At 49.6% G+C, this 26,793-nt stretch overlaps 1 protein-coding gene across 1 annotated transcript in view; it reads left to right on the top strand.

Annotated features, from left to right (window-relative positions):
* Positions 1-26,793, top strand: part of LOC118693885 (dynein axonemal heavy chain 9-like) — a 142,498-nt gene that overhangs the window by 65,833 nt on the left and 49,872 nt on the right. Inside the window, 9 exon segments of the mRNA XM_054516895.1 lie at positions 3,236-3,355; positions 7,242-7,430; positions 9,392-9,621; positions 12,786-12,908; positions 14,615-14,819; positions 16,970-17,134; positions 19,680-19,820; positions 22,415-22,585; positions 23,544-23,666. Of these exon segments, the coding sequence (XP_054372870.1) occupies positions 3,236-3,355; positions 7,242-7,430; positions 9,392-9,621; positions 12,786-12,908; positions 14,615-14,819; positions 16,970-17,134; positions 19,680-19,820; positions 22,415-22,585; positions 23,544-23,666 (1,467 nt within the window).

Below are 26,793 nucleotides of genomic sequence, written 5' to 3'. Positions count from 1 at the left end.
GCCCCAGCACAGGGAGGAGCTGGAGCTGCTGGACAGAGCCCAGAGGAGGCCATGGAGATGCTCCAGGGCTGGAGCCAGGCTGGGAGAGCTGGGGGTGCTCACCTGGGGAAGGGAATGCTCCAGGAAAACCCCAGAACCCTAAAGGGGCTCCAGGAGAGCTGGAGAGGGACTGGGGACAAGGGATGGAGAGACAGATGGGGGGGAATGGCTTCAAACTGAATGAGATGGAATTTAGCTTAGTTAAAGGGAAGAAATTGTTTCCTGTGAGGGCGGGCAGGCCCTGGCACAGGTGCCCAGAGCAGCTGGGGCTGCCCCTGGATCCCTGGCAGTGCCCAAGGCCAGGTTGGACACTGGGGCTGGGAGCACCTGGGACAGTGGGAGGTGTCCAAGCCATGGCAGGGGTGGAAAAGGTCTTTAAGATCCCTTCCAGCCCAAAGAATTCTGTGATTCTGTGACAGAATATTGCTGCTTTCTAAATTTCCTCTGTTCTTCTCCAGCCTTGCTTGCATCTGAAGAGGAATGCTAAAATAAAAATCCTTGTTATTCCCACTTAATTTTTTTAGTGTAATTTACCTCTTCTCCTGGGCCCTCAGAAAACTCATGATCTGAAACCAGGGTGTTCCCAGTGTGCTGCACAGGGCAGGGGATGGCACCTGGAGGCTGATTCAGTGCTGGGAGCACAGAGCTGGGCTGGCTGCACACCCAGTGCCTGCTTTTGCAGGATGACAACTGCTCTTGCAGGAGCCTCATTTGTCACGGCACAGCTCCCTGGCAGCACATCTTGGATGTTATTTGGATTTTTGCTACTTAAAAAAAAAAAAAAAATTAAAAAAATCCCTGAATAGAAGAAATTACAGCGTGATTAAAAGTGCATTTCCACAGAGTGTAGAGTGAGACCTTTATCGCTTTCCTTCAGAAAATTATCTCTATGTAAAAACACATCCTGCGTTATCCTGCTTTCCTCCCTGCTCCCTCCCAGCATGCTACCTGCTAAGAACAGGCTGTGGGAAGCAGCTGCTCTGGTTTTGGGGTGTTTTGGGATCTCTCTTTGGGAGTGGGATCCCCTCCAGGGCTGGACCCACAGCAGGGGCAGGGTCCCGGTGAGTGAGGTCCCTGTGCTCCCCTCGCCCCCTCCAGCAGCACCTCACCCTGTTAGAAAACACATCACTCCCTTGATGTTTTCAAGGGCTTATCATTCTCAAAATGCTTACTACACTTTTTAACTAAAAATACAAGAAAATGGTGCAGAACTCTCCGGCTGCCCCTTCCTGCTGCAGATGAAAGGAGGCACCTGAAGCAGGGATGGATTTAGAGGGCTTTGGTGTCTAATTCTCCCACCTCAGAGGTGCCATACAGTGCTGGGGAACTTTGTTCATCCCTTTATGCTGCTCTTCTCCAAAGCTTTTTTTATGCCTGGGCTTTTTTCTTTTTTTTTTTTTTCTCCCTCAAAGCAGTGGGATTTTGTTAAAGAAAATTGCAATCTTTGGGGAGATTACTGCTGCTCCTCAGGCAGAATCTTACAAAACTGCCTGGTTTAGGAGCCCTCTCCTCTCTGCAGATGGGGAGTGATGCAGGGTGGCGTGGGATGGATGTGGAGGTACATCCTGACTTATCTGGGATCTCTTGGATAGCTTCACTGCTGGCTGCTGATTCATACCTGCTCACAGCTGGCCCCCAAGCTGTCTCACACTCATTTTTATTAATAAATGAGGAATTTCTGTCCAAAACATTAAGGACTTTCTGTCTTTTCTTCCCTACCTGGGAACTGAGTGCTCTGCACCCGGGGCTGCTGGAGGTAGGAGTGAAAGGTGTGTCCACAGCTGCACACAGCTGTATTTGTGTGCCCCTGCAGACCAGATATATGCATATATTCTAGAGAAAATCAATTATCAGCTCATGCTTTTATAGTGGAATGTGATATACATGAGCCTTTGTAGGCTGATAGATCCACATGCACACAGGGACAGAAACTTTTGGTGTTATTGTTCCAAGGAAGGTCAAGGAGAGGCTGCTTTGTGTTTGTATCCAGGAGAGCTGCAGAGATCTCTAATATAATCCTTTTTCACTTTTGGGTTTGTTTCTAGTGTGTAGCTCAATGTTAAAGTGATTTACAAGCAGTTTAGCCTTAAGCAGTCTGCATTGGGTGCAGATAAAATCAATTATTACTTTTCTTATCAGGAGCGAAATGCTCCAAGTGCTTGTGGGAGCTGTTGGCTTGGTTTAGATCCGAGTGTGAACAAGAACAGGGCTCTCCAGTTTTCTCTGCAGGTGCTTTGGCTCTTGCTGCCCCTCCCAGCCCTGACCTGCCCAGGACATGGCCCCACCTCACTGGGGCAGCTCTCAGAGCCCTTTAGCTCACTTGTTGTATTCCTTGCTGGAAACAGTGTGAGGGCATGGTTTGGACAGGGTTCAGGCAGAACTTCAGGAGCCCCTTGGGGATTTGAGCACAGCTTGGGGAATCAGCAGAGCCTCAAGGACTGATCAGAGACAAGGGGCTGTAGCATCAGGAAATGTCAGATTTGGGTTTCTCAGCTGCCTGCTCGTTGCTCAGCCATAGCATTCCTCATCAGGGCTCAGCCAGAAGCCCAAATAAATTCATTTTGAGTGTGCTTTGCCTCTGCCTGTGCCGAGGGTGTGGGTTCCAAGCAGTGGCACAGCCCAGCCCAGCCCTGGGTGGATGGGCTGGGCTGGAGCTTGGCCAGCTCTGGACAAGGGCCTGCCTCAGCATCACAGGATTCCTGAATGGTTTGGGCTGGAAGGGATCTCAAAGCCCATCCAGTGCCACCCCTGCCATGGCAGGGACACCTTCCTCTGTCCCAGGTGCTCCCAGCCCTGTCCAGCCTGGCCTGGGACACTGCCAGGGATCCAGGGGCAGCCCCAGCTGCTCTGGGCACCCTGTGCCAGGGCCTGCCCACCCTGCCAGGGAACAATTCCTGCCCAATATCCCATCCATCTCTGCCTTCTGGCACTGGGAGCCATTCCCTGGGTCCTGTCCCTCCATGCCCTGTCCCCAGTCCCTCTGCAGCTCTCCTGGAGCCCCTTTAGGCCCTGAAAGGAGCTCTGAGCTCTCCCTGGAGCCTTCTCTTCTCCAGAATGGACACCTCCAGCTCTCTCAGTCTCCAGAGCAGAGGGGTCCAGCCCTTGGAGTGTCTTCATGGCCTTTTGGACTCCTCCCAGCAGCTCCAGTCCCCCCTGAGTTGTGCTGCTCCTGAGTTCTCCTGGTTTTCACCCACAGCGCCTCAATGAGAACCTGGCCAAGCTCACAGCCCGGTTTGAGAAGGCCACGTCAGACAAAATCAGGTGCCAGCAGGAAGCTGAAGCCACAGCCTGCACCATCTCCCTTGCCAACCGCCTGGTGAGTGCAGCAAGGGCAGCTCTGGTGGCCCCAGGGGGAGGGAGCAGGGCTGGGCTGAGCACTTTCCATCCTCTCATGTTTTTGGGAATGTCTCCTGCACTGCTGTCACTGTCACATTTTCTGAAAAATCCCTTCACCAGGATTTTTTTCTCCTGGGAAGCTGAGAAGCTTCAGAGAGAAATGAAAACAATAATTATCTGATTGCTTCTCCTGTGTCCTGCTGCTTTGGAATGTGGTTTGGAGATTGTTTATCCAATGTGTGAATTGTTTTTATTTAATGACCAATCATGGCCCAGCTGTGTCAGGACTCTGGAAGCAGTCACAAATTTTTCATTAATATCTTGTTGAGCTTTCTGTAAGATCCTTTCTCTATTCTTTAGTATAGTTTAGTATAGCATTCTTTAATATAATATAAGTACATGAAATAATTAATTAGCCTTCTAAGAACATGGAGTCAGATTCTCAATTCCTCCTTAGTCTTGGGAACCCTGAAAATATCACACACTGCAGCAAGTTTCAGCAGTGGAAATGCTTTTACAGAGGTTGTTTCCATGAGGTTGTGGCAGAATGTCTTCTCTTTCCCAAAGAAACCAGGAGAGGCAGCTGCAGGAAGTGTTGTTGCATTCCAGATGGTTTGGGGCAGCTCTGCTCCTTCAAGTGCCTGGCTCTGCTGCCATCACAGCTCTCAGCTCCTTCTTGGGGCTTAAATGTGTGAGCAGGTGCTGATGGGCCTGAACAGTGTGAGTCAAAAATGGCATCATAGAAACAAAGGTGTGAACGTGCCCGTAGCTTTGCAGGGTCTGAAATGACAAGAATTAGAGAGAAAAGATCTCTAAAAAGCCTCAGTCTCCTCCAAGTCAGAGTACAAAGGTTTTAGAGAGGGGCCTATGAGGAACTGCAGAGGGATTTTGCATCAGGAACTGCAGTGACAGGACAAAGGAGAATGGGTTCAGACTGACAGAGAGGAAATTTAGTTTAGATATACAGAAGAAATCCTTCCCTATGAGGGTGGGGAGGCCCTGGAAAGGATTTCCCAGAGCAGCTGTGGCTGCCCCTGGATCCCTGGAAGTGTCCAAGGCCAGGCTGGAGCAGCCTGGGACAGTGGGAGGTGTCCCTGCCATGGCAGGGGTGGCACTGGATGGATTTTAGGTCCCTTCCAACCCCATCCATCCCATGGTTCTGTGACTCTGGGACACCACATCCCAGGCCATGCTGGTTACTCCTCTTCCCCACCCCATGACGTGGGAACAGCTCCCAGTCTCAACAATTCTGTGATTTTTTACTGTCAACAATTCATCATTTCTGCAGTGCAGGCAAGGAACTGCCTGCATCCCAACTTCCTGCTGTGCACTGCACAGCATCTCCTGTGCCACCCTGGCTTTGATCTGGGAGCAGCACCTGACAGCCCTCACTGATGTGCAGCTCATTTGACATTCAGGAGGTGTCACTGGTGTGGCTGTGGGTAGAAATGAGTTCCCAGACTTTGAAACAAACACTGAAGTTGTGTGAAGAATGCAAGTGAACGTAGGGAGTGATGCTTTGGATTGACAAGTGAACCTGGGGGATTGAGGCAAGCCCAGCTCTCGCAGTGCCAGGCTGGCATCTCATGAACTTCAGGTTCTAAGGAAGATGCTCCAGGATCCAAAGGACAGGATCTGTGCAGCAGAAAGGGAGGCTGGCAATGAGTGCTGTTTGTGAGGGGGTGTGTGCTAATGCAGAGGAGGAAATTTAGTGATGACAAATGCTAAATAACGTGTGCAGGGAAAACAAACTGTAATCATGCAGTTACATGGATAGGGCCTAATTGCACTATTATCACTCACAGAAGAGCTCTTGGAGTTGTTGCAGAGAGTTCTCAGGAACAGCAGTGTGGCACTTGACAGGAGGAAAAAAGACAAATTGAATATTACTAATTGGTAGGAAAAAACCTCAGGAAACAGAAGTTAAGCGTCATTGTATTGGGTCTGTCAGTGCCTGCATCCCACACGTGGCCACCTTGTCTAGGAAGGGTGTGGGCAGCCTAGAAAAGCTACAACAAAGTACAAAACCACTTCCATATGAGAAGAGAGGGAATGGATTAGGGCTCCTTATTTTGGAAAAAGTGTAGAAGCCTCTGAAATCATGGCTGGTGTGCAGAAGGTGGGTGAGGGATAGTTTTCACTCTCTGTTATTATCAAAGAGGCAAAGGTAATCCAAGGAGTAGCTTTTAATTTGCCTCTTGCTAAATAAAAATAATTCCAATGACTTCCAGGATCTGAGGTGGGAGACACCTGGGGTGTCTTGAATGTATTAAAAGTGGCAGTAGTGTGTGATCCAAGCAAAAGAGAAGAAGAAAAGACTTCCAGGACCTAAGGAGATAAAAAGTAACCTGAAAAAATTAATTAGGAGTATGGAAGCACCTCCAAGTACCAGGAAAATCAGATCAATAAAGACTTGTTGGTCTTAGAGGGGCTGTGGGACTGCCTCTGGATCCCTGCAGTGCCCAAGGCCAGGTTGGAGCAGCCTGGGACAGTGGAAGGTGTCCCTGCCATGGCAGGAGGTGGCACTGGGTGACCTTTAAGGTCTCTCTCCACCCAAAGCAGTCTGTGATTCTGTGATTGTGTGAATCATAAATGAGCTGGTGTGTGGGAGCTCGCACGGCTCCGCAGTGATGATGTCAACTGTCTGTAAAGAATTGTAAAAACGATCCCGAGCGATGGAGGGATGAAACACCATGTAGATAAATGTAATGTAAAGTACACTGGAGAAATGAGGTTTTACTTCACATGGCCTGTAAGAAATGCTGAGCTGATTGTTATCACTCAGCAATGAAAGGATGGAGTTAAGAGTGCTGTGAGCTCTGTGCTCCCAGAAGCAAAAAGCTCTCACCAAACCCAAAGCCCCTCTGAAACCGGATATTAGGTTTATTAGGAAAAGAAGGGAGAACAAAACAGAAAAATCCCCATCTTGCTCTGTGAATACCTGCTAAATAAATCTTGAATGGGCAGCATCACCACTGCCCCCTCTGCTGCACCTCAAAGGCTGGAGGAGAACGGGAAATGGTGCAGAGCCAGCAACAATAAAAGGAACCGGATAATAAAGATTGCATCACTCGGTGCAGATAACGATTGCAAGGAAAATCAAAAGGCTGCTTCTGTCTGAGGAATTATTGAAGAGGCTAAAGCTCTTCAACCTGAAAGGAAGACAGCACAGGGGTGCTGAGGGCTTGGAATCAGAATCCTGAGTGGTGCAGAGAAGCCGGTGCCAGCAGGATTGTTCCCTGGTTTTGCACTGGACAAATGCTTCAGCAACTGAAAAGTTCAGGCAGCACATCAAAGGATGTACTTTTGTGCAGCAAGGTCAGCTGAACTGTGGATCTCCTGCCCATAGGATGCTGTAGGTGCCAAAAGCTGGGTTGATATCCACAGCAGCTTAAGCTCAGTCATGAAGTCAAAACCCATCAGTGGTTGTTAAGCACAGGGATTTGAGCTCTGGGTCAGGAGGTCCTGAAGCCTGCAGCTGTGGGAAGCTGGAAGCTGTGTCCAGAGCTGTTCTGTGTGTGCAGCATTCCCAGGACAAGGGCTGCTGTCAGCTGCAGGAGCTGGGTGTGCCCTGCAGAGCTGGGTCTGGGGTGGGGGTTTCAGAGGGGAGCCCAAAAACATCTTGGCTTAGGAGATCCTGGCTGTTTATCAGGGGAAATGGAGGTGCACGAGGGTGGAAAGAGAGCTGTTTGACCTGGAGTGTCTGCAGGACAACCAATGCCATAGAAACAGCAGCGAGTTTGTGTTGGGAATGTGGAGGTGGCCCTGACCCTCAGGAGGCAGCTGGAATTCTGCTGGAAACAGGACTTGGTCAGGTTCACATTCCATGATTGTACAAATGATCAATTTGACTTGGGAATTTGCAGGTCGGGGGGCTCGCCTCTGAAAATGTGAGGTGGGCTGAGGCTGTGAAGGAATTCAAACAGCAGCAGAGCACCTTGTGTGGAGATGTCCTGCTGGTCACAGCCTTTGTGTCCTACCTGGGCTACTTCACCAGGAAATACCGCCAGGAGCTCCTGGATGGCATCTGGAGGCCCTATTTGCACCAGCTAAAAGTAAGTCCTGATTGCTCTGAGAAGCCATTGTTTCTGGGATTAATGGGGCCACAAATCCTGGTGCCCACAGGGGATCTCTCAGGTGAGGGACATCACTGTGTCCTCAGGGTGTGGCCATGCACTCCTCCCTGGGGAAAATGTGGGGTGTCCTTGCTTGATTAAGTTCCTCCTTGTACACAGGAAAATCCCAAACACAGAGCCCAGCTCTGCAGTTTTGTCCATGGCCATGAAGGAGGGAGGAATATGGAGAAAGGATTGGAGCAGGCAGAGCTCGCTGCCAGCTCTCCAGGAGGCTTGGAAAAACTCCAGGTGTTTTTTCGTTCTGGACATGAGCTCTGGTCATGCTGGCCATGCCTCTCAGCTGGTTTTACCCATGTCTTGCTGTTAGGACCAGATGGAGATCATTGTGCTTGAAACTTGTTTAATATTTCACTAATTTTAACAGGTTCCTCATACAAATGGTGCCAAGAAGCTTTTAAATAAGGTCCCAGAGATGCCCAAATCAAAGGGCTGACCAAAGCAGACAGTACCTTAGGCTGAGAGAGGGAAACTTCATTCTGTATTTCTTAACACTGATCCAGAAACTTAGTTAAGACATGGTTTCAAAAATGACCTGACTGTGCTTAGAAATGTCAAGGAAATGTCTGTAATTCCAATGGAAATAAAAGGACCATTCTGCTCAGACACCTGGCACAGGTAGCTCTGGTTGGCACACCCAGAAATGGCCTCCCCTGTCAGAGAAGTGTTTCTGGAGCTGCTGATGCTGGTTTGTAACACAACAGCAGCCTGAGGAGGGCATTAATTCTGTCCTTCCACGCTGGCTCAGGGAGCTGAACAGGGCAGGGAGTGACCCCAGCCAGTGGGGCTGGGCTGTGGGGGGCAAAACCCCTTGGATTGTACAACAGGATTGGGAAACAAAACCAGACTGCAAACATCCTTTAGAATGGGAAACCACTGATAAATCATGGAATCTGAGAATACTTTGTGCTGAAAGGCACTTTAAAATCATCTTTCCAACCCCCTTGCCAAGGGCAGGAACACCTTCCTGTAGCCCCCGTCCAACCTGGCCTTGAGCACTCTGAGCACCCTTTATGGTCACTGAACATCCCTTTCCAGGGATCCGGATCCAGGGGCAGCCACAGCTTCTCTGGGCACCCCGTGCCAGGGCCTGCCCACCCTCACAGCCAAGAATTTCTTCCCAATATCCCACCTAACTCACTCTCTGGCAGTGGAAGCCATTCCCTATGTCCTGCCCTTCCATCCCTTGTCCCCAGTCCCTCTCCAGCTCTCCTGGAGCCTCTTTAGGCACTGGAAGGGGCTCTGATGTTTCCCTGGAGCATTCCCTTCTCCAAGTGAGCAACCCCAGCTCTCCCAGAGGGGCTCCAGCCACGGAGCATCTCCATGGTCTCCTCTGGGCTCTCTCCAGCAGCTCCACACCCTTCTGACATAGGGCACCAGAGCTGGGGCAGCGCTGCAGGTGGGGTCTCACCTGAGCAGGGCAGAGCAGCAAAATCCCCTCCAAACCTCCACTGCTGACAGAGATAAACACAACCTACCACTTTTCACCTCAGCCAGGTTTCCCTGGAATCTGCAGGAAGCCTTTTCTGTTTGCCTGGCAGGTGCCGGTGCCGGTGATGCCGCAGCTGGAGCCGCTGTTGGTGCTGGTGGATGAGGCGGCCATGGCGGCCTGGTGGAACCAGGGCCTGCTGGCCCTGTTTTTTTTACCTCAGCCAGCTTTTAACCTCAGCCAGGTTTCCTTGGGATCTGCAGGAAGCCTTTTCTGTTTGCCTGGCAGGTGGCGGTGCCGGTGACGCCGCAGCTGGAGCTGCTGTTGGTGCTGATGGACGAGCCGGCCTGGTGGAACCAGGGCCTGCAGCCCTGTTTTTTTTACCTCAGCCAGCTTTTAACCTCAGCCAGCTTTCCCTGGGATCTGCAGGAAGCCTGTTCTGTTTGCCTGGCAGGTGCCGGTGACGCCGCAGCTGGAGCCGCTGTCGGTGCTGGCGGACGAGGCGGCCGTGGCGGCCTGGCGGAACCAGGGCCTGCCCGCCGACCGCACCTCCAGCCAGAACGCCGCCATCCTCAGCAGCTGCCAGCGCTGGCCCCTCCTGGTGGACCCCCAGCTGCAGGGCAGCAAGTGGATCAAAAACACCCACGGAGACGCACTCCGCGTGATCCGAGCCGGGCAGAAAGGGTAAGGCCACCCTTCTCTGGGAGAAGGGGCTGCTGGAGGTGGTTGTGGCTGTGGAGATGAGCTGGATGAGGAGGTGGGCTGCTGTCAGGATCTCTAGCTTGTCAGAGTGACCCCGAGAAAAGCTGGAAAGTCTCTTTTCCCAGCCTGGTGCTTGAAGAAGGAGTCAGGGCTCTTCATTTCTCATTCTCAAGGTTGTTTATTGTTTCTTATCTATAAAATTCTTTCTCCTCCCCTGCCAAGGTTCGCTCCGCAAGACAGATCCAGGCACTGTGCCTGCCCCTGGGCAGTGTTATGTCTTTATACTAAAAACTACCTGTACAATGTTTACAATTACTTTCCAATTGCTATCACCTATGTTAGACAGGGAGCTTCTACTCTAAACCAATCCAAAAGTGCCACCATCACAGCAGAAGATGGAGGCGAGGAAGAAGAAGGAGAAAGGCTGGACATGCCCAGATCCCTCCATCTTGCCCCCTGAACCCTCATTCTAAAAACCCCAAAATCTACTTTTTCACCCCGTGATAAATTCACTATCATTCTACCTAAACTGTCATGGCTTGCAGATCCTTCATGTATAGGTTGGGAATTGTTTTTTCCAAGGGCTAAATCAAAGGCACAGGGGTCCTGGCCTCTGTGCCAGGGTCTCTGAGCCCCCTGACAGGGTCTCAAGTCCTCCAGGGCAGCCAGAGGAATTTCTTGGGTTCCCACAGCCTGCTGTGAGGTTGGCTGTGAAGCTCACACCCAGGACTAGAGGGTGAATGAGCAGGCTTGCTGTTTTTGTCAGGATGAGGGCTGGTGTTGGGGTGTTGGGCGGCCGGTCAGGGGTCTGATGGCTCAACCTGGGTGCAGCAACCTTCCCAGAGAGGTCCTGCAGGAGACAACTTTGTAACGGTCTCAGGCAGTCCTTCAGCCACCAGGTAACTCTCAAGGGGCAGACAGCTCGACTCTGAGTAGTGATTTCAGCTCTTACTGATTTCAGCTCTGCCTTGCAAGGTGTGCCCTGGCCAACACAGGGACAAAGAGACAAAGAGAGAGGTCCTGCAGGAGACAACTTTCTAGGGGTCACAGGCAGTCCTTCAGCCACCAAGTAACCTCAGGGGCAGAGGTTACCTGGTGGTAACCTCTGGAGAGCCACCAGGTAACTCTCAAGGGAAAGACAGCACAGCTCTGAGCAGTGATTTCAGCTCTTAGTGACTTCAGCTCTGCCTTGCGAGGTGTACCCTGGCCAACACAAGGACAAAGAGACAGGAGCACCCTGTGGTTGCTCCACAGAGTTAGCCTTTATTCCATCACCCTGCAAAGGACACCAGTGATGGCAGCTCCCTTCTGAACAGGGCAGAAATTGGGGGTTTTATGGGGAAAAGTGTGGGTGGTACAAAGGGGAAAAAACAATCGGTCCCAACAAATCTACATGGGGTTCCAAAGCATGCTGGGAACTCACCATGACCAAGGAGGATTTCTCAGTCCAGGAGGGTTTGAGAAGATCTGATCATTGCCCATTCAAGGGGTACCACTCCATGCCTATCTGTCTCCACACTGGGGAGCCTTCTGGCAGCCTTAGAGCTGGCCTGGGGAGGCAGAGGGTTGGTTTTGCAGGCCTGTGAAGAGTGTGGCAAGTTATAAAGGGAAGGCTTAGGCTGGGTTTATGGGCAGCTGGATGGTTGGGGTAAGTGTGTATGGTAATAGGTTTAATAGGCTGATTGGCAGGAGGAGTGCCACGTAGTGAGCCTGAGATGTGCCTGCCCAGGGTGTTTGGTGAGCGCTGGGCATTCAGCTGCACTGAGCCAGTAACACTCAGGGAAACCTGCCACTGTATCTGCTCACATTATCTGCTTGCTCATTACCAAAATGACAGATTTCTTATTAAATCAAGGGTCTGTTTAGTGCTTGGCTCTGTTACCATAGAAACTCCTCTGAAGCTGGTGATGGAGTGAGCTGAAGCTGAGTATCAGACAATTCCAGACTGGCTTGGGTGTGAAGGGACCTTAGAGACATCCAGTTCCCCTCCTGCCCTGGGCAGGGACACAATCCCAGGGTGCTCCAAGCCCTGTTCAGCCTGGCCTTGGGCACTGCCAGGGATCCAGGGGCAGCCACAGCTGCTCTGGGCAAAAGGCCTGTGTAGAGACATGTGACATCCTCCAAAGGCCCATTGTAGCTGTAATGTCCTGCTTTAGCTTTCATTTTTAGGGTTAGGGTTCTGAAAACCACAAAGCCCAGAGTTGTAGGCATGCTGCAGCTGCAAAAGACATGCCAAAAAGAACAGAGAATTGCCACAAATTGGCTGCTTCTCCACCATTCTGCTGGGCACAAACCTCACCCCCTGCACTTTTTACACCCTCACCCAGGGTTAGGGTTATAACCAGGGTCAGGGTTCTGCAAACCACAAAGTCCAGAGCTGTAGGCACACTGCAGCTGCAAAGGACATGCCAAGGGGAACACAAAAATGCCACAACATGGCTTCCTCCACAGCTTTCTCCTTGGAACCAGCCTTAGCTCCAGGCTGCATTTACTGCCTAGGGTCAGGGTTTTGAAACCACGAAGCCCAGAGCTCCAGGCACACAGCAGCTGCAGAGGGCATCCCAAGGAGAATACAAAACTGCCACAACATCCCTTCCTCCACAGCTTCTTCCCTGGAGCCAGCCTTATCCAAGAGGATCCAAGAGGGTTCCCTACCAATTGGAGAATGAGAGCTTGTGTATGGAGTGGTCGCCACGTGTCCTGGGCACAGAGTTTCATTTCCTTGTTAGGAATGAATTTGTCATAAGCATGACCCTCAGCTCTGAGCAAAACAGAGCTGAAAGCTGGTCTTCATCTTTGCTTTAAGATGAACTGTATCATTTGGCTCTGGAGAAAACAAAGTGTGTTCTGAAAATAACTCCAGGCTGTGCCAGCTTTGCTCATGGCTGCCCCTGGGACAGACTTTGTGTTCGCTCTTGTCCTTGGGATGTCTGGGGCCTCATTCTCTCTGTTGGACTGCCAGGACTCTCTCTGTCAGTGCCACTTTCTGCACCAGGGACTGGCACCACCTCAGCCTTCTGCCCCTCTCTCCAAATGCTGGCACCCACCTGTAGCTTCCACCACAGTGAGGGTCCCCTCTGTCCCCTCCTCACTGACGGTGTCACATCCTGCTCTGCTGCAGGAAGTACCAGTGCTCTTTCCCACAGGTATCTGGACACACTGGAACAAGCCCTGGCTGCTGGAGATCTGGTTTTGATTGAGAACCTGGAGGAATCCGTGGATCCTGTGCTGGGGCCGTTACTGGGGCGAGAAACAATCAAGAAAGGCAGGTGAGCTTGGGGGGCTTGGGGACACATGTGGATGGAGGCTGGGGGCTGCTGTGCTCTCTGTTCCTGCCCTCAGACCGTGGGTGTTCACATCCAGCAGCATTAACATCCTGCCTTCAGCAGTGAGGGTGTTTTTAATCAGGCATTCACAGGTAATTCAGCCATAGGATGGCTTGGAAATCAACCCGGATTTCTCATTTCATTTCCCAGCATCATTCAAACCTCGTGTACAAGAGAGACCTGTAATTCTCCCATTGTACACTGACCTTGGGGTCTGTAATTGGCTGTTCTGACACCAAATTATTACCAAAATAGCTGCTGCTGTGTTGTGAAGTTAAAGCAGCCTTGAATTTTAGCAAACACTGCACAGCGTTTAGAAATGCAGCTACAGATTTCAGCATCAAGTGTTTCTTAATGAGGTCAAGTTCTCATGGCAGCTGCTGGTCACCTCCAGCTGAGAGGAGATCAGCGAGGGAGGCAGCCAGGGGGCTCTTTTCCCTTAAGTTTTTTGAGGGTTATTTCCCTGCTTGCCTAAAACATCCCAGGCTGTTGTGAACTGGTGGGCAAGGCAAGCTGTCTGCAGAGTTTGCTGGGGAAAACGCCCTGGGAAGGGTGGCTGGACATGGGTTTGGCTGCAGGATGGAGGATGGAGGGGCAGGATTGAAATGTTTGGAGGATGTTGGGAGGGAGATGCAGCAGGGAGGGTGGCAAATCTGAGCCCCCCTCCAGTGGAACACTCAGGCATCCCCTTTTGTGCATCTCTGCTCTCAAATCTCCCTGTGAAATCATGTGTTTGTTAACAAAGGGAAAATAAGTCACAAACCACAAAGAAAATGCCAGGGTTTTGTGTTTCCACACCCTAAGCCCAGACTCCAGGCAGAAGCTGCCTGGCAGGGGCTCTGGGCTCTCCACACAACCTTCTCCTCTCCAGGCTGGACAATCCCAGCTCTCCCAGCCTGGCTCCACAGGGGAGGTGCTCCAGTGCCTTTATCAACTTCCAGGTTTCCTCTGGAATTGTTCCAGCAGCTCCTTGTCCTCCTGGTGTTGGGGACACCAGAGCTGGGCACTGCTCCAGTGGGGTCACCCACAGACAGAATCCCCTCCTGGCCCTGCTGCCCACCCCCTTTGGATACAGCCCAGGGCACAGTTGGATTTCTGGGCTGGGTTAAACATGGGTTCAGAGGATGTTGGAATTTCCTGGGGTCCCTGTGAGCTATGGACTGCATGTCAGCAGTGCAGAGCAGGAGGATGCTGGGTTTTCCTGGCTGATGGCACCTCCTGGGAGGTGACAGCCACCACCCTCCACATGTGGCTTCACATGTCAGGCTCAGTGCAGCTGCAGAGCTGGCCTGCTCAGAGCCAACACTCTGGGTAATTTTAGCTGTGACCAGTGAAAAGCTCGAGGCTGAGAGGCTTTTCCTCCCTGCAACTCCAATTTTAGGCAGAATTCAGCCTCTGCCCAAGCCAGGAGAGTTCATGGCTGGACTGTTTGTGCCACTGCTGGAAAATCTGAGCTTTCTTAAATAGGATCCAAAATCAGGAGAGACTGTCTGGGGTTTTCACCTTAAATCAGATTTAAGTGTGCCCAGCATGAATTAAATCATGATTTCTGTGAGGAGTGCCAAGCATCTGGTGCTGCCACTGACTGAGACCACCCCGTGTGCTGTGGTGACAGCTCCTGGCTGATGCTCCTTCTGCTGAAACCCCAGGTACATCAAGATTGGGGACAAGGAGTGTGCCTTGCACCCTGCCTTCCGCCTGATCCTGCACACCAAGCTGGCAAACCCCCACTTCCAGCCCGAGCTGCAGGCCCAGTGCACCCTCATCAACTTCTCTGTCACCCGCGACGGCCTCGAGGAGCAGCTGCTGGCGGCCGTGGTGCGCCTGGAGAGGCCTGACCTGGAGGAGCTGAAGGTCAGCACCAGGGAATTGTCTCTGGGAGCAAGTAGAAATCATCATCAGCATCATTATTACACTTATAATTTAATATAGTTATTGTAATTATTAATACTGTTATTGATATTGTTATTAGTGTTGTTGTTGTTGGTCTACACTGAGAGACCTGACCTGGAGGAGCTGAAGGTCAGCACCTGGGATTGTCTCTGGGAGCAAGTAGAAATCATCAGCAGCATCATTATTACACTTATAATTTAATTATAATTATTGTAATTATTAATACTGTTATTGATATTGTTATTAGTGTTGTTGGTGTTGGTCTACACTGAGAGGCCTGACCTGGAGGAGCTGAAGGTCAGCACCTGGGATTGTCTCTGGGAGCAAGCACAAATCATCATCAGCAGCATTTTTATACTTACAATTTAATTGTAATTATTGGAATTATTAATATTGTTATTGATATTGTTAGTAATATTGTTGTTATTGGTGTAACCTTCTCTTGTTATGGGTGTAGACCAATAACAGAGAGATCTGACAGGGAGGAGCTGAAGGTGAGCACTTGGGATTGTCTGTGGGAGCACAAATCATCATCAGCATCATTATTTTACTTATAATCTAATAATTATAATTATTATTATTATAATTATTGATATTGTTATTGATACTGTTATTAGTATTGTTTTTGGTCTACACTGAGAATCCTGACCTGGAGGAGCTGAAGGTCAGCACCTGGGAATTGTCTCTGGGAGCAAGTAGAAATCATCATCGGCATCATTATTACACTTATAATTTAATATAATTATTGTAATTATTAATACTGTTATTGATATTGTTATTAGTGTTGTTGTTGTTGGTCTACACTGAGAGGCCTGACCTGGAGGAGCTGAAGGTCAGCACCTGGGAATTTACACTGGGAGCAAGTGTTACAATCATCATTATCATCATTATTTTTTATTTTTATTATTGGTATTTTTAAATTTTTATTCTGTTTTTAACAAACAGCATTTCACATGCCAGCTTGCAGACATTGCTGAGCTCCTCACAAAATCAGATTTCCCTTGTATGACAGATATTGAGGGGTTTTTTCCCCCTTCACCCTTCTCTTTCCTTGGTATTTTGAGAACTCTTGTCCTTCATTTTCAAGGTTTTTCTCCGAAAAATTCTCTTTATTTTTCCTCCTCCTCTTGTCACTGAAAGCTGAGTTTCTCATTGCCTCAGTTTTTTTCTGGACTTCACAGATTTAATTTTGGAAGCAGGATTAATCTCGCTTAATTTTCAGCATTTGTGGTAAAGGATTCTCTCTGTAAATATTGTGAGGCTGGCAATGATATTTTTCTCTTCTCGTTCATCCTCCCACTTTGTAACAGGCCAAAATATTTTCTCTCTCTCTTAACAAGTATGGCTTTAATTTCAAGGCAATTTTATAAAGAAAATCCTCCCTTCTGACGACACCTTTAGCAGTGTAACAAATACGAATAATCCTAAATATTTTCTGAGAGTGGGAATAAATTTACTGCATGTGCTCACTCATTTTCTGCCTGGCCCGGGCTGGAAGTGCCTCTCTCTTCCCAGTTTTAGCCCAGTAAGCCACTGGTGGCAGTGGGACCCTGAGGGCAGGATAGAAATGGGAGCAAGCAGGACAGGAGAGGCTGTGGCTCTGCCCTCCGTGGTGAGCCTGAGATTCCTCTGTACCTGAGATTTCACACTGGTACCCATCAGGTTTTAACCCCGTGTTCCCCGTGGCTGGTGGGACTGCTGTGGGCTGCAGTGGTGACAGCAGAGCTTCAGCAGGAGGAGTGAGGAGCAGCTGGGACTCCCCAGGCTGGCTTGACCCCAAGAAATAACCTGCAAAGGCGCAGGATTTGTGTTTGAGATGGGGATAAAGGTCTTTTATTCCTGATTCATTTCCAGTGTTTTCCTGCATTTCTAGCCATGGGGATCAGTTCTCCTGGTGCTCTCTGTGCTGTTCCAGGTCTCTCTGAGCTGCTAGCTTGTTGGATAAGGGGTGATCCCAGACCCCAGAGCTCTGTCCATTCCCAGGAGAGCAGGAATCAGCCCTGCTGGGCCATGGCAATTGTCAGTGGGAAGCCTAATCCCATGTGAAGCTGACTCATCCTTACTTTACCTCATCCTTTATGGCTAAAACTTCCTGGATTTATTATTTGCAGTCAGATCTCACAAAGCAGCAGAATGAATTCAAGATCACCTTGAAAACGTTGGAGGACAACTTGCTCTCTCGGCTGTCATCAGCATCTGGGAATTTCCTGGGAGACACAGCCTTGGTGGAGAACCTGGAGAGCACCAAGAGGACAGCTGCAGAGATTGTGGAGAAGGTACAAAGACACTGATAGCCTGGAGAAAAGCATGCCTGTGCTCCTTTAAGGATTTCTGGGTGGATTGTAACCTCTGCTCTGCCCATCTCTGCTCCTTCTGCTGAGCAGGGAGTAGAAATTGGTATAAATGGTAAATGCTCTTCATTCTGGAGAGCTCCAGGCCATTTAGTTCTTTGGAGCTTTTTTTTTGTGTTAAATGACCTATTTAAGACCAAGAGAAAACATTGGTGCCTGATGTGGAGACAATAAAATTTACACACTGTATCAAGGCAGCTTTAAGCTGTTCCAGCATAATCCTGGGTACATCACACTGCCTCTTAGGCTGGGTTTTAGTGCTGACCAGGGACTGGAGTCTGTGATCTCAAGTAAATCTGAAAGAACTCAGGTATTTCACACCCTTTTGTTCCTCAGAGTATAAATCAGCATTTGTGTGAGCTCCATGGGCACTGCCACCCGTCCAGCTGCCCTTGCTGGCTGCATGGGCTTAGGTAAATGCCCGGAGGTTTTTCCTTGCCCCTGAGGGAATTTGGGAAGTCTGGTTCCCGTACCAGGACTGTCCCAGGGCTCTGGTGGGGATGTTCAGCTGCTTCCCTCTGCAGTCCCCCCATCTCCAGAGCCTGCACTGCCCTCCCCAGCCACTGGCCCATGCTCTGCCTGGCCCAGGCTGGAGCTGCCTCTGCTCCCAGCCAGTGACCAAGACACTGAGTGATCCTCCCTGATTAAAAAGCAGAATTATTTTCCATTCATGGTGCATCGGGTGCACTCAGCTCCCTGGGGAGGGGTTTCTTGAACCCCCAGAAGAGGTGTTGAAGGGATTTTTTGGTGTGGAAAGCTTGGCATCTCCCCCTTGAAGTAGGTGTTTTGGAAGTGCTTCACCCTCCAAACCAGCTGTGCTGCACAGCTGCTCACTGCCAGCAGTGCCAACAAGGCATGGATTTTAGAGTTTGCACCTGCATTTTATGGGTCTGTGCCCATCTGGAATGCTGTGGAAGAGCTCTGTTAGAGGTTCAAGCCAAGCCTCACTCTCCTTTTGTTCTGCCTACCCAAAGAAGCTGTTCAGCCAACATTTTCCTTGCTTTGGAAGTCCCCCCTGCTCAGCAGATGAAGAGCATCTGTCAGGCCCAGCTCTGGCTCTGAGTTTGGCAGAACTGTTCCTGAGCCCAGCACTGCTCCTGGGGATGTGCAAACAGGCTCATCCCACAGACCCCACAGCAGATTAAGGCTCATCCTGTGCTTCCCTGGGGTGCCCTGCTGGCTTGTTCTGCCACAGGAAGCCTAGGAAGGGCTGGAGAGGGACTTCTTGCAGTGGTAGTACAAAGGGAAGGGCTTCAAGCTGAAAATAGGCAGATTTGGAAGAAATTCTTGGCTGTGAGGGTGGGCAGGCCTGGCACAAGTTGCCCAGAGAAGCTGTGGCTTCCCCATCCCTGGCAGTGTCCAAGGCCAGGCTGGACAGGGCTGGGGGCAGCCTGGGATGGTGGAAGGTGTCCCTGAGTGGAATGAGAAGAGCTTTAAGGTCCCTTCCAACCCCAGCCATTCTGGGATTCTGTGATCCCATTGCATGGTTTGCAGGGCTGGCTGGGTCAGCACTGCCCCAGCAGCTCCTGACCATGGTGTTAGACCTGTCTGTCCTCAGCCAGGGACTAAAATAAACCCCAGGAGGCTCAGGGATGGCACTTCTTGCTGCTGAGGTGGAATGAAAGAACAAACAGGAGTGAGGTGATGGTTCTGTCAAGAAGGTTTTCACAAGTCCCTGAGAGCAGCTGCAGAGCCCTGCCCAGGGGGGTTTGGTGCTGCTGAGGAGAGGCAGTGAAGAGCTGCTCTAAATTAGCAGCTCTCAGCCCCGGGAAGCTGCCTGGAGCAGCACTGGGGCTGCTCAGCCCAGGGTTGTTAATGGCCTGCACAGGAGGGGGGCAATTAGCACCAGAAACTCACGGATGAGAAATTGAATTCCAGCCAGCAAAGAGCAGGGAGCCTAGGGAGAAGCCTGGAGGGGACTCAGGAAAACTGGGGATTGGGCATCTGGGAGGGGAAAATGCAGTTAAATGGAAGGTTCCAGAGGGGGAGGATGCTGGGGAGGGCAGCTCCAGCCTGGTCCCATGGTGGTCACTGGTGGCTTGTGGCCAGTCTTTATCATTGCAACAGGCCCCCAGATGGGTAATAATTGGTACAGACTCCATATATTCCAGAAGAATGATTAATAATCTTCATTAAGAAACCCATTGCTCCTTTTGATACCTTAGTTGGCTAGAGGCGGAATTGATTGGTCCTTTAGTTAAAACACCATTACTGTTGGTTAATTAAGAAACCACTCCTTGGTAAACTAATTTTCATAACACATTCCACATGTGCACAATATCAGGTGCAGTAAGTTAAGATAAGAATTGTTTCTCATTCTTTTCTCTGATTTTTCCACAGCCTTTTCCCCAGAACAATGCCTGGGAAAGTTGTGCTGCTGTCTTTGGCCAGAGCGCTGCTGCCCCAAGTGTGGCAGGGCTGTGGCCGTGCCCAGGGCTGTGCTGACAGGATTTGTGCTGTTTCCTTGCAGGTGCAGGAGTTTAAGGTGACAGAAGGCAGGATTAACGAGGCCAGGGAGCAGTACAGGCCCGCGGCCTGCCGCACCGCCATGCTCTACTTCAGCATGAACGAGCTGCACAACGTCCACCCCATGTACCAGTTCTCCCTTAAGGTACCTGCCCTCACTCTGGGCTCCATAAAATCACAATTCAGCTCTCCCTGAAGGTACCTGCCCTCACTCTGGGCTCCATAAAGTCACAATTCAGCTCTCCCTGAAGGTACCTGCCCTTGGGCTCCATAAAATCACAATTCAGTTCTCCCTAAAAGTACCTGCCCTCACTCTGGGCTCCATAAAGTTACAATTCAGTTCTTCCTGAAGGTACCTGCCTCTGCTTCTGGGGTCCATAAAATCACAATTCAGTTCTCCCTGAAGGTACCTGCCCTCACTCTGGGCTCCATAAAATCACAATTCAGTTCTCCCTGAAGGTACCTGCCCTTGGGGTCCATAAAGTCACAATTCAGTTCTTCCTGAAGGTACCTGCCTCTGCTTCTGGGGTCCATAAAATCAGAATTCAGTTCTTCAGTTCTTCCTGAAGGTACCTGCCCTGTGGGGTTCATAAAATCACAATTCAGCTCTCCCTGAAGGTACCTGTCCTGCTGCCCTCTGCCTGTGGGGTCCATAAAATCAGAATTGCAGTCACAGTCTTACAGAATCACACAAGGTTGGGGTTGGAAAAGGTTTAAAGCCCATCCTGTTCCGCACCTTCCACCATCCCAGGTTGCTCCAAACCCTGCCTAGAAGAAGTTGCAGCTTTAATATCCTATGAAATGGAAAACTTTTTGTCATATAAGAGAGGGATTTTGGGGGATGGAGGGTTAAATGAGCATCCTGGTCCACAGCTTCTTCCAAACGATTTCTTACCTTGACAAGTGACCTGGAAAAAGGAATTGAGGAGACACTACAAAATGTTGAGCCTCATCCACAAAGCAGCTTTTCCTTTTGATAGCTACGACTCGTTTGTTGAAGTAATTTTATCAGAAAAAATGTACAGAATATCTTTTGTGCCTTTTGAAAGATTCATCCCTCTCACATACGTAATAGATCCAGGGGTTCCTGAGGTTTCACCTTTAATCTGTGTCTCCTGCAGTTAGTTTGTTTTATGTTTTCCAGTGAACATTAGCAGCGTGTATATATACATGGAAAATTATTGGGGGAAATGTTTTTATCTAATAAATTTTGATGACAGATCATAAAACATTGTGTAAAGATGCACAGGGATGATTTTCGAATACTTGCCACACAGCTGGGAGCCCATTATAAATTAGAACACAAAGATTTATGTGCTGCTCTGCAGCATGTTTTAACACAATTTAAAGAAACGTTAAGCAGGAAAATGCATTCTGCAATTATTTAATAATGCATTCAGTATCAGTGTTACTTTAATTTGTTGAGGCATCATTTTTCCTTTGTAGAACCCTAAAAATAAGGCTGCCAGCACGGTCATGCCTTGTCCAGTTGGTGCCATCAGTGGGTATTGGCCTGGTTATTTCCTTTAGCTGGGCCCAGCACATGGAGCCTTTGCATTGCTAAGCAGGACTCAGGGTTTATGTTCTTGTTAATTTTCTTTTTTCAGCTGCTTTTGATAATTTGCTCGTGCTTTTAATTTGGACGACTCTGAAAGTCATTTGTCTTTTCTCATTTAGATCAGAAATGTTGTTGCAATAATCCTTAACCTCTTATAGAAGAGGGTTGTTCTCAATGCAGACACCCACCCTTGAGGGGACTTCAATGACTGCTTCAGCTCACTGCTCCCTGCCCTCCTCAACCAGTCCTTTGCTGGATCCAGACAGTAAAACACTCACAGGGCTTTCAGAAAATTATTTTTATTTTTATTCTGTTTTTATTTATATTTTTTTCGGAGGAACTGCTCTTCTCTGAGTTGAAATACTTGTGCAGTGGGAGATCTGCTTTCCTCCTTTGCTCTACTCTGCTAAGACCCCTCCTGGAGCAGTGTCCAGCTCTGGGGTGCTCAGCACAGGAAAGGTGTGGACATGATTGAGCAGCTCCAGAAGAGGCAATGGATGTGATCCAGGACTCTCTCTATGGAGCCAGCTGGGAGAGCTGGAAAAAACTCCATGGAGACCTCAGAGCCCCTTCCAATGCTCTCCAAGAGAGCTGGAGAAGGGCTGGGGACAAGGGATGGAGGAACAGGGCACAGGGAATGGCTCCCACTGCCAGAGGGCAGGGATGGATGAGATATTGGGAATCAGGGATTGTTCCCTGGCAGCGTGGGCAGGGGCTGGGGTGGAATTCCCAGAGCAGCTGTGGCTGCTCCTGGATCCCTGGAAGTGTTTAAAGCCAGGTTGGACAGGGCTTGGAGCACCTGGGACAGTGGGAGGTGTCCCTGCCATGGCAGGGGTGGCACTGGCTGGGTTTGTGTTGCAGTTTTTCCCCTGTTTCCTCTGGGAACTCCACTCTCTGCTGGCTCCACATTTGCAGAGGACGTGGCTGTGCCATCCCAACGGGAGCACACTGGGCACAGAAACATCTCCTGTACCCCTGTGTGGCAGTTCCCTGTGCCCTGTTGGGGTCCCTGGGGATGTCACCACTGCCAGGTGGTGTCACCTCTGCCAGGCAGAGCCAGGGGCTGCTGGGTCTCTGTGTGCTCCCTGCGAGGCAGGACCTGAGCTGGCATCACTGTGATATCCAAGGGGTGTGCAAAGGGCATCTCCTATTCCCCCTTCTTGCTGTGTCTCCCCTCCCAGGCATTCCAGGGGGTGTTCCAGAAGGCCATGGAGAGGGCAGCCCCTGCTGAGAGCCTGGCAGGGCGGGTGCTGAGCCTCACAGACAGCATCACCTTCTCCGTGTTCCAGTACACGGCCCGGGGGCTCTTCGAGAGGGACAAACTGACCTTCAGTGCCCAGCTCACCTTCCAGGTACCAGCAGCACCTTGTGTGCCAGGCTGCACTGCCAGAGCAGCCCATGCAGGGGGCTTGATTGTCTTCTCTGCCTCTCTGGGAATCACGGAATTATTCAGGCTGGAAAAGCCCTCCCAGACCACTGAGTCCACCCTGATCCCCACCCTGTCCCCAGCCCAGAGCACTCAGTGCCACCTCCAGGAATTCCCTGGCCACTCCAGGGATGGGCACTCCAACCCTCCCTGGGCATTTCCAATCCCTGAGCCCCCTTTCCATGGGGAAATTCCTGCTGTGCCCACCCTGAGCTGCCCTGGCCCAGCCTGAGGCCGTTCCCTCTGCTCCTGTCCCTGTTCCCTGGAGCAGAGCCCGACCTGGGGCTGTGCCCTCCTGTCAGGAGCTGTGCAGAGCCAGAATTTCCCCCTGAGCCTCCTTTTCTGCAGGCTGAGCCCCTTCCCAGCTCCCTCAGCTGCTCCTCACAGGATTTATTCATGCCAATAACAGGCACGGGTGCTGTGCTGGATTTGAATTACACTGACAAAGGTTATTTGAGAAATTCCTGCTTGCAGGACCTGCAAGAAATGGCAAAGCAAACTGGCCTGGAAGGGCTCTTGCATTGAACCTAAAGAAGTGCCTGCTGCAGAGCTGCTGTCCCATGTCCACAGTGTTTGTATAATTTTATTTTTTTTCCCAATCTGGCTCTGCTGTCAGGGCCTTCTCTAAGGGTGCTCTCCACCCCCGTGGAACTCAGCCTTTACCACGTGGTTTTCCCAACTTTTTTCCTCTTGCCAACCTCCACACTCATTCATGGTCCCCTTTTGGGACACCCACAGCACCTACATGGTGTGTCCATCACACCTCTCCAGCACAGGGCACCCTACATTTCAGCCACACATTTTTCAAGCACGTTAATTGAATCATAAATCTGCTGCTCTGGGTCCTGGCTGCTCTAGGATGTCTTGTTTCTTTGGAATTACAGATACTTCTGATGAATAAAGAAATCGACCCAGCAGAACTGGATTTCCTGCTCAGATACCCAGCACAGCCTGGAGTCACCAGCCCTGTGGAGTTCCTGTCTGACCATGCCTGGGGAGGAATCAAGGTACCTGATCCATGGGAAATCAGCTCCCTTTATCTCCTCTAAAAACCCTTCAGGGGGTCTGTGGTGTTGTGAGGTCCCCAGGATGAGGTGAGAGACGAGAATTTGACTCCATGTTCTCAGAAGGCTGATATATATTATATTATATTATATTATATTATATTATATTATATTATATTATATTATATTATATTATATTATATTATATTATATTATATTATATTATATTATATTATATTATATTATATTATATTATATTATATTATATTATTATATATTACATTACATTATACTATATTATACTCTACTATATTATATTATATTACATTACATTACATTCTATTATATTACATTACATTACATTCTATTATATTGTATTATACTATATTATACTATATTACATTACATTCTATTACTATACTAAAGAAAGAAAGGATACATCAGAAGCCTAGAAAAGAATGATAATGAAAACTCGTGACTGACTCCTCAGAGTCTGACACAGCTGCCTGTGATTGGCCATTAATTAAAAACAATTCACATGTTTGGATAAACCATCTCCAGACCACATTCCAGAAGAACAAAACATGGAGAAGCTGAGGCTTCTCATCTTGCCAGGAGAAGAAATCCTGGCGAAGGGATTTTTCAGAAAATATCACAGTGACAGGGGTCCTTGTGGCATTTGGTGAATGTAGGTCTGCCTTAGAGGGGCAGCACAAAGAGGCCACAGACATGGAGAGTTCTGCAGGTCCAGCACTGATTTTGAGGGCTTTTCCTGTGCCCTCCTGTGTGTCACCAGGAAAATGGTTCTTCCCTCTGAGAATCAGACCAGACTGAGAACACCCTCAGCCTTCTCAGAGCTTGGAGTCAGATTCTCATCTCTCACCTCCCCCTGGGACCTCACAAACACCACACTGCTGTGCATGGGAAGGTTTCCAGGTGTGCTGCACACCTCAGGTGTCCTCAGCCTTCATCTGATGGCCCCGGGAACTGCACAAAAGTCACTGCCCGGTAATCTGCACTAATTTTATGAATTTCAGGACTTTCTGGTGGTGAATTCTGCATTATCAGACACCAAGTACCCTTCAGATTGTCTTTTGTGATGACTGTACTATTGATTTTGCTATAAATAATATGGTGTCAACTTTTATTAGTGTTTGTGTTGATGTCTGTTGGTTTATTAACCTCTGAGGTTTTGGCAATTCTTGTTGCTTGAGGCATGGGTTTAGTAAAATCATATTTTGTCACAGACTGCTATAATTAGGTTAATTAGTCATGGATTCTACACAGTTTATTAGCAGGCTAAAATCTCCTTTTCTTATATCAAGAAGATTAAATGCTATAATAAATTGTTTTTTCAACAAAGCTTGAACAAAGTACACTTCAGATTTATATTTCAAATTCAAAGTGAAATTTAGCATTCTGCTGACTTTTCACAGAAACATTGCAAATGCTCCAGCCCAAAGGACTCCTTTTGCCAGGGCAGGGTCTGGCCAAGATAGTGCCAGCAGAAATCAATATTGATATTTGTGGCCCATTCTGAGCCTCCCACTTTGGGCCCATTAACTTCCAAGGAAACCTCATTAAATGTTGAGGGCTCTGGGCATGCAACTGGCCTTGTGTGACTTGACTTATTATTTATTTTTGTGGGTTGATTAATAATATATAGAGGCCAATAATCCTTTGCAGTTGCTTGGCTGTTTGCAGCTCGTGGTGCTGGAGCATCTCATTTAGGAAACACTCAGTTATGATTTAGTTTCCCAGCTTCTTTCAAGTTCAGTACAAAGTTTCACGGAGCCTTTTGCTGTAACCTGTGTGCCAGGGAAGTTTGGTATTCACCCTGGCTGAAGAAAACCTGGCCAGAAGGAGGTGGTTTGTAGGGAAAGGTAACAGCTTTAATTATATCTGCTGAGAGACCTGGGAAAATGGGCACATTTCAGGCTCTTTAAAGCTGAAACAGGAATTGAATTCGAGCTAAAGGCTGAGGAGAGCTGTTCTGAGCTTGTTCTGTTCATCAGTGAGATGTGTGGGAGGCAATGGCACCTGTGGGGGAGCTGTGCCTGGCCCTGGAGCAGGGGAGGTGTTAGCAAAGGGCACAGTCATTGCCTGGGTGCCAGCCCTGCCTCTGGCTTACTGAGCATTAGCTGGGAGCAGGAAGGGCTCAGAGTTCTGTCATTTAATTAAAGCAGTGCCTTTGCTGAGCCCCTGCCTTTGGTGCTCAGTGGAGTTGGTCATTTCAGTCCTAAGGCCTCTCATTTGCAGGGGCTTAGCAGTGATCCCTGGAGAAGGCAAAAGTGTTCTTTTGTTCCTATAATGAGGGTTTCTGTCTCTTTTCAATTTCCTTTATTGCAGCCTGTTGTGCCGTTCTCCCTCTCTGTGTTCCCAGAGTCTGCCTTGAAAGTTTTTATTTCTGTTGGTACTTCTGAAAACCCTTTCTGTGTCCATGCACAGCTGGCCATGTCTCCTGGCTTGGCTGGTGGTTTCCTCTCCAGGAAAAGTGTGGACACACCTCAGAGCACAGTGCTGCTGTGGCCACAGCCAGGTGCAAATGCCACTTGGGAACTCTCATTGTGGGATTGAATGAACCCAGAATCCATGCAGGGGTTGTCCTCTGGAGGGTGAGCATTCTCTGAATTCATCTCTGAGGTGATGCTCTGTGGTCCTTTGAACCCTGTGTGAAGGCAGGCTGTCCCGTTGAGCTGTTCTTGGCCACACAGCTCCTGTCATGACTCTTCTCTGAGCATGATGTTGAAATGATATCATTTGGTTTTAGGGTCTTTGCTGGGTCTGTCAGACTGTAGCCAGACTCAGCAGTAAGATGGGCCAGCAGTTGTTTGCTGCCCTGAGTGCACCCAGTGAAACTCCCCTGAGCTCCCAAGCCAGAGCCACCTGCAGGCCCTGCCCTGCTCATGCCCAGGAGAGCAGGAGAGTCCACCCAAGCCCAAGCTGAGCCAGCAGGACAAAGCTGGCAGATGGTGTGGCTCATCCTGAGCTGTGCCTGGCCACCTCCTGGTGGAGCAAATCAGCAGGGAGGGAGCAGCACCTTCCCCTCACTGTGCTGGGCTCTGAGACCCACAGCAGAAACTCCTGCAGCCCATGTCTGACCCAGCCTTACTCTGCAGGTGTGGGTTTA

This window comes from Molothrus ater, chromosome 19, assembly GCF_012460135.2.
Source record: "Molothrus ater isolate BHLD 08-10-18 breed brown headed cowbird chromosome 19, BPBGC_Mater_1.1, whole genome shotgun sequence".
Classification (NCBI taxonomy): domain Eukaryota; kingdom Metazoa; phylum Chordata; class Aves; order Passeriformes; family Icteridae; genus Molothrus; species Molothrus ater.
Note: the sequence above shows the minus strand (reverse complement) of the source record. Positions and strands in the feature narration are given on the sequence as shown.